Here is a 13,113-nt window from a genome sequence, read left to right on the forward strand (position 1 = left end):
TCAAGAGAAAGTAACAAGAAATCTAGCATTGATTGCTGTACTTATATCGGGTCACTTGATGGATCTGTTTATTTGAGTCTCTCTTATTTCTTCAATACTGCCTTCTCAATTTCAGTGCTAACATTGAAATTGGATTCTTTTTGTACTGTACTTTATTTTACTCGGCCCTTATCTAGCAGGGGCTCGTGTATTTTTAAGTGCAGATAATTATTTTATTTCCCCACAAAGGGAAATAGAGTAGAGCATGATGTAGCAACGAGAGACTCCTGTGATGCGCATCCATAGTATAAAGTGTCTACACGGCAGACGAATCCGCATCCGGGAAATGATCGCGTAGTGATCGCGTCATTTGTAAGTACGTTACAGTGCGTTGTGTGTAGCTGTGTGTAGGGCTCTCATGACACGATGCCGTGTGCGTGTGAGGCGCTCATGATGCGATGCTGTCTGCGCGCAAAAGAGGGGATAAGAAGAGATCACATTGAAACGCGTCCGAGGAATCCATTTCAATGCAGATCCCGCTTCCCGTGTAGAATCTCACCCATTGCTGATCTATTTCATCGCTTGGAGACTTTTCCTGTCCATTTGGTAACACAATTTTATGGTGAAGCAAATTGTGGCTTAACAATATATTTTCCATCCAAGGCTCAAATCAATCTTTTACTTCATTTTTCCACACAAGGCGGAACATTGTTAAATAACACCCATTGTACAAATTTGTACAAATTAAAATTTGTGTTGAAACAAATTAAAATGTGTGTCCACTGATGAAATATGAAATTCATTGTCCTCTGTCAAGGTCAGCGAATCATGACATATATAACATGTCACATGATTAATAATCAAGTGCCAAACAATTTTGTAAATTTCATTAACTAGAAACGAATAATTCATTGAAATAGTTTCATTTTCAAGCCTACTTTCCAACAGCGTGAATAATCTAATTTCATAAATCTACAATGAATAACAAGTATTTCAAGTATATAATTGTTCAATGCATTTCAGGTAGGGGTTACAGCATATAAATACACTGTACATACCGTATTTTGTTTGACTCATGATGATGGTGTTGGTGATAGTGCTGCAGTGCTGCAGTGCTGCTGCTGCTGCTGCTGCTGATGATGATGATGTAGACTATGCCATAGTCGAATTTTGATGAATAAAAATATGTTATCTTTAATCACGATGAACGCATTCTGTTGAACTCAAAATTATACTGACGTTTAATTAAAATTAACTTGTTCAATAGTACAATGGTCATAAAGTGTTTATATGATAAGTGACAGTAAAATGTTATTGAATAATGGCCCACTTCAAATTATACTGAACAATTCTGATTTTGGAATCTTTGGGCATGATTTTGTATAAAACAATATAATTATAGGAAAAAGCCTTGGTTGTGGGTCTTCGAATAGACACTAAAATCTGTGTTAAAATCTAGCCTAGCAAGTCATATATTATTCTGGGATTGTAGTATAGTCGGCCATTGCATATTTCTCATGGGAGTTCTTGACTTATTTTAATGAAGACTTGAGTTTCATATAGATTCAAATATGTCCAAATAAAGCAGAGATTTCCAACTGAGAGATGACGGTTATCACCTGATCACTAAATATTCAGCATATCGTCGTTGGTCCTGTCATTGGCCCCTGAACATGTTTAAAGCCAAATCTCCAATGTAACCTCTTGGTAGTTTTGTTTTAAACATGTTCAAAGGCCACAAGTAGGTTTTTCCTGCTCAACGACGATATGTTGGTTAGATAACGTAATATAAACATATTTTATAACATATTTGTCACAGCATAATACCTTATTCATGTGTCAATCTTTAATAATGTTTATAAAGTGAAGCAGTTATGAATAGACTCAGCTATTGAGCTACCCGTGAATTCAAACTCGACTTGGTAACTCCCTTTATCTCCTCTTCCTCGTTGTTTATTTCATACTTGTTTTTAATTCCTGATGAAACAAAATACAAATTACAGTTCATCAGTATTCCCATTGCATTTAGACTTACGAGCAGTAAAACGTGAATGGTTTTCAAAATGTATTTATATCTTCTTCGTTATAGTATGCGTTGCAAGACTGCTTATTCAGAATCAAAAGTGTCAACTAGGCAAGTAAACTGATAAGAGGACTAGAATAAATACGAAGCAAACCCGTGAACCTAAAATAAGAAACTCGTTTGATAACATTTGATAACGCTTATCCTTAAAGAAACACATGAGAAATAAAATTGAATACAGTTGTAGGAACATAAGATTTGTGGCACAAACCTTGTCTTTCTCAACAGACTGTGATTAAAAAACGAAATGTATAATTTCTACCACAGCAGATACATTGGAACAAACACTAAAGAAAATATGCATAATAAAAATCTAAGAACAACATTAGACCAATTACACGAAGATCGAAGTTAAGTAGGTTCTTTATCTGGTTTCGTATTGGAGTTCCGAGGCGATAATATTAACGTGGATGGCGTATAATACTGCAGGCAATTGCGCGCTTAGGAGAACTATTTTGAATTATTTGTGACACGAGTCTATTTCTATGCTGTTATGCTATACCGTCAGTTATTTTGATAGGGGAAAGGTTGCTTTAAACAGTGTCTTAAAATCATAGACTGCCTCGGAGAAAAATAGTTTAAAACTGTACTGATAAAAGTATCGTTCGTTTGGTATTGAGGAAAAAACTACCTGGTGAATGTCAGTTGTGATGATAAGATAAGGTTTTAACGCATTTGTGCCTCAATTTGGAATTGTGATATCGAAATTTATTTAATAGTATAGTTAGCAAATAAAATATGAAGATATTTTTGGTAAATCACTTTAATATTTCAATATAGAAACAAAATTGCACAAAGGAACTTACCGCGCATGTAGTATATTGTATTACAAATTAAATTCATTCTATTCGGCTGCGAAGCAGGAGACTACAAAGTTTCCCCATGTACAACGATTTGAAGCCAAGTGGTAATGGCATCTGGCAGTATTCCCCCAACAGTATTTGCATATATGACAAGTAAGTAGGGCGTTCTTTGCCTTCCAGGTTCTCTTTTGCCATGTAATGGGGTGTAGAGAGCATATCTACTGCATGGTTCATCTTCCTGCATCCTCAAGATATGTCCCAGGAATCGTAGTTGTCGTGATTTGACAGAGTTTATAAGAGGCACAGTGCTGGTGATGGTATAGATCATTTCATTACTAACATGGTCAGTGGGCTTGATATTCAGCAGTATCCTGTAACATGATGTACCAAAATCTTCTTTTCCATGTCAGTAGATATCACCCAGGACTCACAGCCATAGAGCAATAGGCCTACTGTAACACAAATGGTGTGAAAATCATATCGGATGTGTTTCAACACCACTGTCAGTCCCCTCGGCCTGCATGATTCCACGGAGGATATGCGTTTGCTGTGTACAGCTTCTGCCTGGTCGAAATCCGGCCTTTAAGAAATTAATATCATATTAAAAATACGTACAACTGACATTATTATCTAAAAATCAATTGTCCTATGCAAGTAAGGTTTATATAATGTGATTAACCCAAGAAGCCTGAGTACTACAAAACACTACAAAAAACTTCACTGCGCGTGCGTACGTGCATCCCACGCAATCGCCCTAAGTGATATATGGGCACGAATTCGCTGGCCCGGCCAGCGTAAGACTCGTGGCTAAGTGTCGGCAACTTAGTGCCTGGCATGCGAGGGCTATCGAGTTCGAAACCTACCCAGAGCATACAACTTCTTTGTTTATTTTCTCTCTTTATTTATCTTTTCTCTCCCTCCCAGTCGCCAAAAACCTTCGGGCGTTGGGGTTAATGCAATATTCTTGCTTGACTTCCATTATTTTCCATTTTAAATTAGATTTAACACACATACTACTTAAAATTCGACTAAGCCAATATTATTTCAAATAATTGGTTTGGCACTATCGAGATTTGGGATTGGTGAATGTGTTTGGTATGAAAATATATACACACCTGTCAGCGAAGTCTGCGGAATAGCTTTTACATCGATTGTGTGGGGCGAGTATTTATTGGCATACTCGATCCAATTATAAACACGCTGCCAAATCCAATTGCATCTATTTATAGGTTACTTGGAACACATTCATATATCAAAATTAATGTTATCCAACTTTTTAGTTGCTTCGTTCAAATAAACTGTTTAATACAATCGATCATACTTTCACGATTAATAAGGTATACAAATCAACAGTGACACATCCGATTTCCTTGCACTTTATACAATGATTGTTCTGTAAACAACTTTATTTTATGCAAATTTAATCTAATACTTCTATATTGTCGTGTTTAATTTTTCAGGTGTATTTGATTCCCAATTTCTGTTCAAATATGCCAATCTTGTTATTGTCCTATAGGCTAATATTTGTATTTTACTCAACTTTAATCAATACTTCCATATGACCATGTTTATATATTTCAGGTGTATTAGATTTCCAATGAAATTGAGCCCATATCTTGTTATTTTATCAACAATTTATTAAACCTGATGCGGTTTTGATATTCATGCACGAGCTGACTTCTTTATTGGTAGAGAATCAATCGCCTTTTAGAGTAAATACGAATAGCAATTCTCAACTTCAATTTCCATGGAAACCTATAGTTATCGTGCGCCATTCTCATGTGGCCTATATTGCATGACCAAACTGTTAAATACTGCCTTACTGATCACACACAACTATAGCTTGTGGTATACTTTGAGCATCGCAAACCCCGCGATACGAAATACAGATGGGATTTCAAGTTGTTTGTCATTTGCCGTATAGGTTTTCTCCAACGATACATGTATACAAATCACCTAGGCACACTGCTAGTGCTACCACATAAGTCGCCATGATGTATAATTTCTTTGTACTTTTGTGGATTATTTTATTATGGCTTACTACGCGCACAGAACCATCATTTCTCGCTCGTCGCCAACAGTGTGTGATGCGCGAAAAACACGGCTCCTTTAGATTGGCGGGATTATTCTCAATCCATACCGATCAAATGTTTCCATGTGTGAATAATGTGTCGACTACTGGAGTTTTCCAAGCTGAGGCAATGGTATTTGCAATAGAATCGATCAACAAACGATTCGATTTGCTTCCTGGAATAACACTTGGATATGAAATCTGGGATGATGGCTGGTCTGAATCAATGGTTATGGCTACAACTTTGTCACTATTAAACGGACTTGAATGTTTCGAAGAAAATCAATTTGGCAAAGATGCTGAGCTTATTGGTATTGTTGGAACATCTAGGAGTGCTACGACAATCTTGATCACCAGATTGGCAAGAATATTTGAGACGCCAGTCATTTCTTACTACGCTACCAGCGATGAGTTGAGCAACAAGGCACAGTTTCCTTACTTCATGCGCACAGTCCCCCCTGATGTGTACCAAGTACAAGCCATAGTAGACGTTATTGCATATTTTGAATGGGACTACATTGCCGTGATTCATTCCATTGATTCTTATGGAATCCAGGGTGCTCAGCAGATATATGCAAAGACGGTAACCCATGGCATTTGTGTTGCCTTCTTCGTGCCCATATCAGTCTCTCCCAATATCAATGAACTCGATGATCTGGTTGATAAAATCCAGCAACACGAGAAAATCAAAGTGATTGTCATTTTTGCAGCCACTCAGGTTGCTTACACAGTTTTTAAGCATGCCATGCTGACAGATATGCGTAATGACATCACATGGCTGGCAGGGGATGGAATCAGCTCCGATCTTATCGATCACGACTTTCGAGCGGTCACCAAAGGAGGGCTGTTTATGGACTTCTACAGCAAAAAGGTAACAGGCTTCGAAGATTACATTAGAAACCAGATAGCAGATTCTGGCTCGCTGAGTCCATGGTTAAGCAAGTACTGTCGTTGTCAATCTGTGTATGGAAACTGTAGTAGTTTTCATCCATCCATCCAACAATGTCTGTCCAGCTTGCCAGATGGTTTCAGCTCTTCACATGTTATTGGTCCTGTGATCGATGCTGTAAGCACATTCGCTATAGCGCTAGATTTGTACTTACGATCTCAATGCCTCTCGTCAGATTCTGTTTGTGTTACTAATGATTTTGATGCAAATGTATTGCTTGAGTACCTGCACAATGTTTCATACGTTGGTGAGAGTGGTGAAGTCAGTTTCAACACCAATGGTGATCCACAAGGAAAGTACGTCATGAAGAATTTACAAGTCGTTAATGGAAGGTATGAGTTTGTGGAAGTTGGAATCTGGAGCTCACAAAATTCAAGCAAAAGATGGGAGATTAAAACAGACCAAATACAGTTCGCAGATGGATCCAATATAGTTCCAAATGCAACATGTAAAACAGAATGTGAGGTTGGATCTTATCCAGCTCCGCTTGAAATGAAATGTTGTTGGAAGTGCGAAAGTTGTTTGTATAATGAAATAATTGTGAACTCAACTATTTGCCTGCCATGTGAATTGACATATTGGCCAAATGATAACCGCACATCATGTGTGTCTATCAACCCGACACATTTAAACTGGGGGAGCCCTCTACTCATCAGTATTATTACCCTTGACTTTGCTGCTATTATCATATGTGCCATGACGGTTGCTGGTATATGGATCTACCGTGGACATAGTATTATCAAAGCTACCAGCCGTGAACTGAGTGCTGTGAACCTTTCCGGAGTCCTGCTAGCGCTCCTGACGCCATTCCCATACCTATCAGTTCCAGGATTGCTGTCATGTACAGCTGGAGAAATATGCCTTATGATAGCCTTCTGTCTCATCTTTACTCCTACCACGTTGAAGGTCAACAGGATTTATCGGATCTTTCGTGCAGGACAAAAGTCAGCCCGTGGAGCTGGGTTTACGTCTCCCAAATATCAGATGATATTGGTTGCTGTTATTGTAACGCCACAGGTATTGTCTTGCTTTTACACAAAATATTACAAAATAGATGAGTATGGGAGGAGATTTAAAAATGCACATACCCCCACGCACAAAGGAGCATATTAACAAACTGTATTTACTCTTATCAAAGCTTTTCTTAGGAAGTTCTCTTCAAAATCATAAAATACAATGAAAAGACAAAATTCGATATTCGAAAGTGCAATAAATTACTTTAAAATAAAGCAGCAAAGATGTTCTTTTCTGCGTAAATTGTCAATATCGTGTAATATCATAATACCATGAATAGCGATGAATGTTTTATCAGGAGTTTTGTATGAAATGAACGTAATTTAACCGTTAATATTCAAAACTGCATCGCTGAATTAGACCCCCGGGATTAGACCTTAAGAAGATAAAAAAGAATTCATAGTATGAAGAAATACTAAAATTCGGCAAGCAGTTAGGACCAAGTAATTCATTATACTTAAACGGAGTGTTATTATAATGTAACACATTAATTTCTTAAAATGAGACATACATGAAAAAGAACATTAAATTTATTATACACAATAGTCCAACAAAATATTTCAAGATATTGCCTGTTAATGCATTTTGTTGATTTACCTTGACGTATACTTACATGAACAAAGAAGTAAGGTACACTATTGAAAATGATACAAATGGTAGACGTGCTTTTAATTAAGGTTTCTCAGTGTAATCAACTGTTTACCTTCGACATTAATGTTAATTTGGAATAAATTTTGATATTCACTGATATTGGCCGTTATCCTAAAAGCTTTGAAAAATCGCAGCATATACAATATCAAATTTTTCAGAAATAGATAAAAAAGGAGAAAACAAATAGTTGGTTGAGAAGATTAAGAATGGATTGCGAAATTACCATATTGTAATAATTATAATATAATATAATAAAATATAATATAATATAATATAATATAATATAATATAATATAATATAATATAATATAATATAATATAATATAATAACGTGTTTTCTTTTCATTTTTGCAGATTTTGGTCGCCATTATCTATGCCATCATCTGGCCAACAAGAACTGCATACATATACTTTCACAACCAAAATAAACTAGAACAGTACTGTCAAATGGACCATTTCTTCATCATCGGAGGCACTTACAACAGTCTGATAATTCTGTCATGTTGTTACTACGCTTTCAAGGCCCGTAAAGTGCCAGATAATTACAATGAATCAAGATTCATTGCACTAAGTGTTTATTCCACTGTGGTAGTATGCCTGGCAGCAGTTCCCGTATTCGCAACAGCCACTACGGTGTTACAGAAAGTCGCAACTATTTCCTTCGTTTTACTGGTTAATGCATACATTACACTAATTTGCCTCTATCTTCCCAAAATTTACGCCATTTATTTCGATAAAGGTGAAACAGAAACCAATAATGGAATGAATATGTTACAAAATCGAAATAGGTTTCAATTTAATGTCAGCTCTAAAGCAAGAGTTGGGCCAGACAGTCACGGTGATGTCACTGAGGGCAATGTTGATTTGCATTAATTGGATTTTACTTAAGCGTTTAACCGTGAAGGATATTTGCTTAATATGTTACGACAGCAGAAATGCCTGCACTTTCTACCATGAAGATGACTTGCATTTAGAGAATATACGATACGAATTTTTGTTTTCACTATACTCTACCTTGTGATAACGATAAGAGGACCAATATTTTGAGTAGTGAATGCTGGTCCAATTCTTAGTTAGTCAAATATTATTTTAAACAACCAAAACTAGTTTTTTAGGAAAAAAATATTTACCATCATGAAAGTGTCCTTCGAACGAAACTTACGCAACACCCTTACAACTCTCTACATATGCGCAGCTAGTGCATGCTTCGATATCTGCTCGCCTCAACAACCGTGTTCCGCTAGGACGCGTTCACTGTCGTCTACTAGATGACATCTAGGAATTTCCCACAGTTGTTTGATGGGATCATTTATTTATTTTTCATCAAAACATCATGTGCAACCAAATTTTAGGCATTAACAGCTAAAAGTGATATCATGCTAATGTATACAGATGCTTTTGAGTCATTCTCAACTTTAATTTCCCCTCTTTTACAAAATTATTCCCTTTAATAGTATTTTTTAAAGCTTTTTCGGATAAAAAATGTATCTATTAATGACAAAATTGGTGGCGCTATTTAGTTACTGGAAATTACTCTTTCAAGCTTTTAATATAAATAATTCCTTTTATTATTTGATAAAATATATTTATAAAATTTCCTTCTTGCTTGTTTCACCTATTCCAGCTGTTTTAATGGCAGTATTAATCACCTAACCCTTGCCAATAAAGACATATGATTTAGGATAAATAGCGCCATCTATAGTTTGCATTTAGTTAATAATGAAGCCAATTCTGTATTCATCAAACAACCGTGGGAACAAATGAAATTAGGCGCTTACAAGCTAAACCACAGCCTTTTGCCTAAGAATTTATGTTCTTGCGCAATTAAAAAAGTAAATTTGGACACAACTTCTTTTAAGAATGTACTTGTATTAGGAATATTTGTAAATAAATAAAAAGCTTCTGCCAGATTGTTTCTCTCTCTTTACTATAATAGACACATAAAGTATCTTTACATTTCAAAACAACAGTGACTTCTTAAGACATTATATCTAAATCACATAATATAACCACTACTCCAAATATTAATACCTGTCAAATTAATGTTTTAATGCAAAATCTTATGTTTGGCCTCCTACAACTTCCAGCTTGTGGTGGGTCCATTTAACAAATTTAGAATTAAGTAACATTTGACAGATATTAATATGTGGACTAATAGTGGAACATATTAAGGCATATGTGCACAAAGTCACTCTGAGGGCTTATGATGCACCATTGCACACATTATTGTATGCATGTTGGCGGCCATTTTGAAATTTCAAGGTCAAGGCGACCATTTGGATTTTTAAGCACAGTTCTCAGTTCTAATATTAAAAATTGGCACAGTTCTTAGTTCTTATATTAACAATTGGCTAAACTAAAATACATATGTGGTCACCAAAAGTATAGAGGTGAATGGCATGAGGTTTACTGCAGTATTTTTGTAATGTACTCTTCGTGATGATAAAATAAAGTTTGTTTTCCCACGCGTATCATGAAAGTCGAATGATTTGAAACCCAGGTTTGAAACAGGTCTTTCTCCAACTCCAGGGGTGAACATTCCTGTGCCCTTTCAGTCTTCTTAGCTAATTTCATCTATTTCGTACATATCTAAGTTATATAACGTGTTACCGGAAATCGTTTCCTCTTGTTCCATTTACCAGCCGTCAAGTCTGCTGACAAAGCACACAACAACGACAACACCTGGTAAATAATTATATTGTACAGGCAGGGAAACTAAATCACGTGTATCTGCTATGCACGATTTGATATTCAGACGATAAATCTTTGGATACCGGGGTATAAAATGATGAATATCTCCCGTAATTTTTGCTGTCTAAAGAAGCCAACTGTAAGGCTTGCACTTGAATATATGTGTTGAAAGAACATGATAGTCGGTAGCGTGCGTATTGACAAACAACCTTACGTTTTGAAATAAAAAACTGACAAAGATTCACTCAGATTGTATAATGCAAAACAAAACAATGACAAATCAGTAGTATTTATTTACATTATCCATCACAGCAAGTATTAAATGCGATCGTGAAACAACTACAACAACTTACTATACGACAACAAAAACATGGTTAAACACACCGGAGAAGTGCACAGAGTATCTGAATCATAAAAGACAAAAATTGAGCCATATGTAATTACAAATATGGTTGAATAGATTGAAATTATTCTCCCATTGTATGATTCCCAGATGATTAAGAGTATTCACAATTTAATTACATAATACTTTAACAACCCTTTTGAGAGCCCCGTTCAAGAGCAATATTGACGGTGGGGATGTTACATTGTTTCCTTTGTTAAATTTTGATGTACTGAATATTCGGTACTTCTTGTCACTTTCGAAATGAAATTAGAATAATTGTTCCTATATCGAGTTTCCAATAGCTTTAAAGCTAACGATAGTTCTAACCCTGACCATATCCTTAATTCTGTGCATCTTTGAATTGCAGCATTATGATTGGTTGCTATTATATGACTATAATAAATAATGTCACTGTAACTGACATGAAATAGTGCCAATTACTGTAAGTAAGTTAATACATCAATCCTCAATATCTATTAAAATAAAAGGAAAGGCGATGTAAGATATATGTATCGATCACGTGTGCTATACACTAGTGTGCTTTGTTATAAATAATTGTTGTCGTTCATTACCAAGAAAACACGCACCATTAGTCAAACCGGCCATGCTGACAGGGTTCATACGATATGCATGCATGAACGAGAACATTAATGTTATATATATATGATCTGGGGAAATCAAGTGTTATATGATCTGGAAAAATGAGACCTAGAGAGACATTGAAATTGACATTTCTTTGGCAACCGTTAAACATTGTGCGTGATAACCACCAAGTACCGGCGGTGTTTGCACATAATAGAGCAGAAGCAGAAGAAGCATTAGACGCAATCATCGAAAATGTTCAAAACGATTATAACTTTTTAAAAGGTAATAGAAAATATTTGTAGTCATATTACTGCTTTGACCATGTTCCATGAGAATCTACAACCTTTATTTTTTATTCTTAAACTGACGACAATGCTATTCTGTCGCCAAGCAAAAACTCACAATGATAGCCAGATGTAAACACAGGTAAACTTGTTTTGCGGTTGTGCGATTTAGTTCCATGAGTAGAACTGCATGCGCGGTTAAAATATATTTTATTTAAAAAACCCATTAAAGTTGAGATTTTGGCATCTGAAAACCCCTCCTATTTTCTCATGTTTGTTTCGCTCAAATGTATCCCTTAGATAGTATGGAAGTGGTAGGTGGAATTCTCGATACGAGAGGAATACATGCGCGAAATAAAATCGAGGTCAACCGAAGTCAAGCTCATCTAGGGGCTAAATTTAAAATTGCCCCATTGGGATTAAACTTGGTTGGGTAATCCTTCATATGAGGAGAACACGTAAAAAATAGAATCTAGGTCATCCGAGGTCAAAGGTCATATAAGGGCTAAATTTTAAACTTCGCGCAATTGGGCTTAAACTTGGTGAAAGTAATTCTCTATCATCCCTATATCTTCGTGTCAGAAATTGCCATGATAGTAGGGCGAATTCACTAGTTCTTCAACAGCCACGCATGGCGATTTTGTTCGAGATAGCTGAACTGATTCATTTTTACGATCTGCGCATGCTCATTACCCTCTTTAACTATACCAAGAAAATTCGATTTTTTTTGTTTTGTTTTCAATACGCAGAGTGGGTTTTCAATATGCACAGTGAAGATTATTACATTCTTTCAACACATATATTCAACTGCAAGTCTTCCAAAGGTTTATTACAAAAACCAAAAATAACGAAATATGTTCAAAGATGTGAGATCATAACCATACAAGAGTAAATACACCAACATAGGCCTACATGTAGCTAGGAATAAATACCAGTAATGATTTCAAGCATTTCAATTCTATAGAGACAGTGTAAATTCAAGCTTTATTGTCCGACATTCAACAATAGGACAGGGCCTGGTATTTTGAAAGACAACTCATAGCTAAATTTAATTACATCGCTGTGCTATAGCGATTAGTTTTTAGCCAATGAGATACCAATACCAATCGCTCACCGCGCGCGGAGTATAAGTTTTTAACTAGTAGTAGCTACTCTCAGCAGCTGGCGGGGCATTTATAGACCGGTTCGTTTACTGCTATATACAAAATAATTATTTACCTGATGTGGACAATGTGCGAGGTCAAATGTGGGGTCAAACGTTACAAATGTGGTAACAAATAATCCTCAATATGACGGGAACATGTCAAAAGGGTCACCAGGGGTAAAACAGTATCGCTATCATGTTGCCGGTGCTCTAACGGCTACAGGACCCTCACAGCTACAGATGGCTATGTAAACACACACGCAAAGAAACATATTATTTACTTTATTTGCCCTACATGATATAAAATTATCAAAGCTTTCTTCTTTCCTAGGGAAGCTCTCTTTCAAATCATAGTACAATACAGTATCATATTCATTTTCTTGCCAGGTTGGGTGTTTTCTTTAGAACCATATAAAATAAAATAGCTGAATCGCACCTTTGGAAGATACAAAATAATTCATAGTATGAAGTAAT

General features: G+C 35.9%; 1 protein-coding gene across 1 annotated transcript; it reads left to right on the plus strand.

Annotated features, from left to right (window-relative positions):
- Positions 1–4,647: 4,647 nt before the first annotated feature.
- On the plus strand, positions 4,648–8,972 carry LOC140149126 (metabotropic glutamate receptor-like). The gene is made up of 2 exons (XM_072171308.1): positions 4,648–6,902; positions 7,905–8,972. Exons 1-2 carry the CDS (start codon positions 4,857–4,859, stop codon positions 8,421–8,423), a joined length of 2,565 nt encoding a protein of 854 aa, XP_072027409.1. The 5' UTR covers positions 4,648–4,856; the 3' UTR covers positions 8,424–8,972.
- Positions 8,973–13,113: the final 4,141 nt, after the last annotated feature.

Source organism: Amphiura filiformis, chromosome 3, assembly GCF_039555335.1.
Source record: "Amphiura filiformis chromosome 3, Afil_fr2py, whole genome shotgun sequence".
Classification (NCBI taxonomy): Eukaryota; Metazoa; Echinodermata; class Ophiuroidea; order Amphilepidida; family Amphiuridae; genus Amphiura; species Amphiura filiformis.

Bases quoted from the DNA above. Each gene is read 5' to 3' on its own strand.
- LOC140149126 (XM_072171308.1), top strand. From the start codon at position 4,857: ATGATGTATAATTTCTTTGTACTTTTGTGGATTATTTTATTATGGCTT. The intron at 6,903-7,904 runs GTATTGTCTTGC...TCATTTTTGCAG, and splicing joins CTGTTATTGTAACGCCACAG to ATTTTGGTCGCCATTATCTA.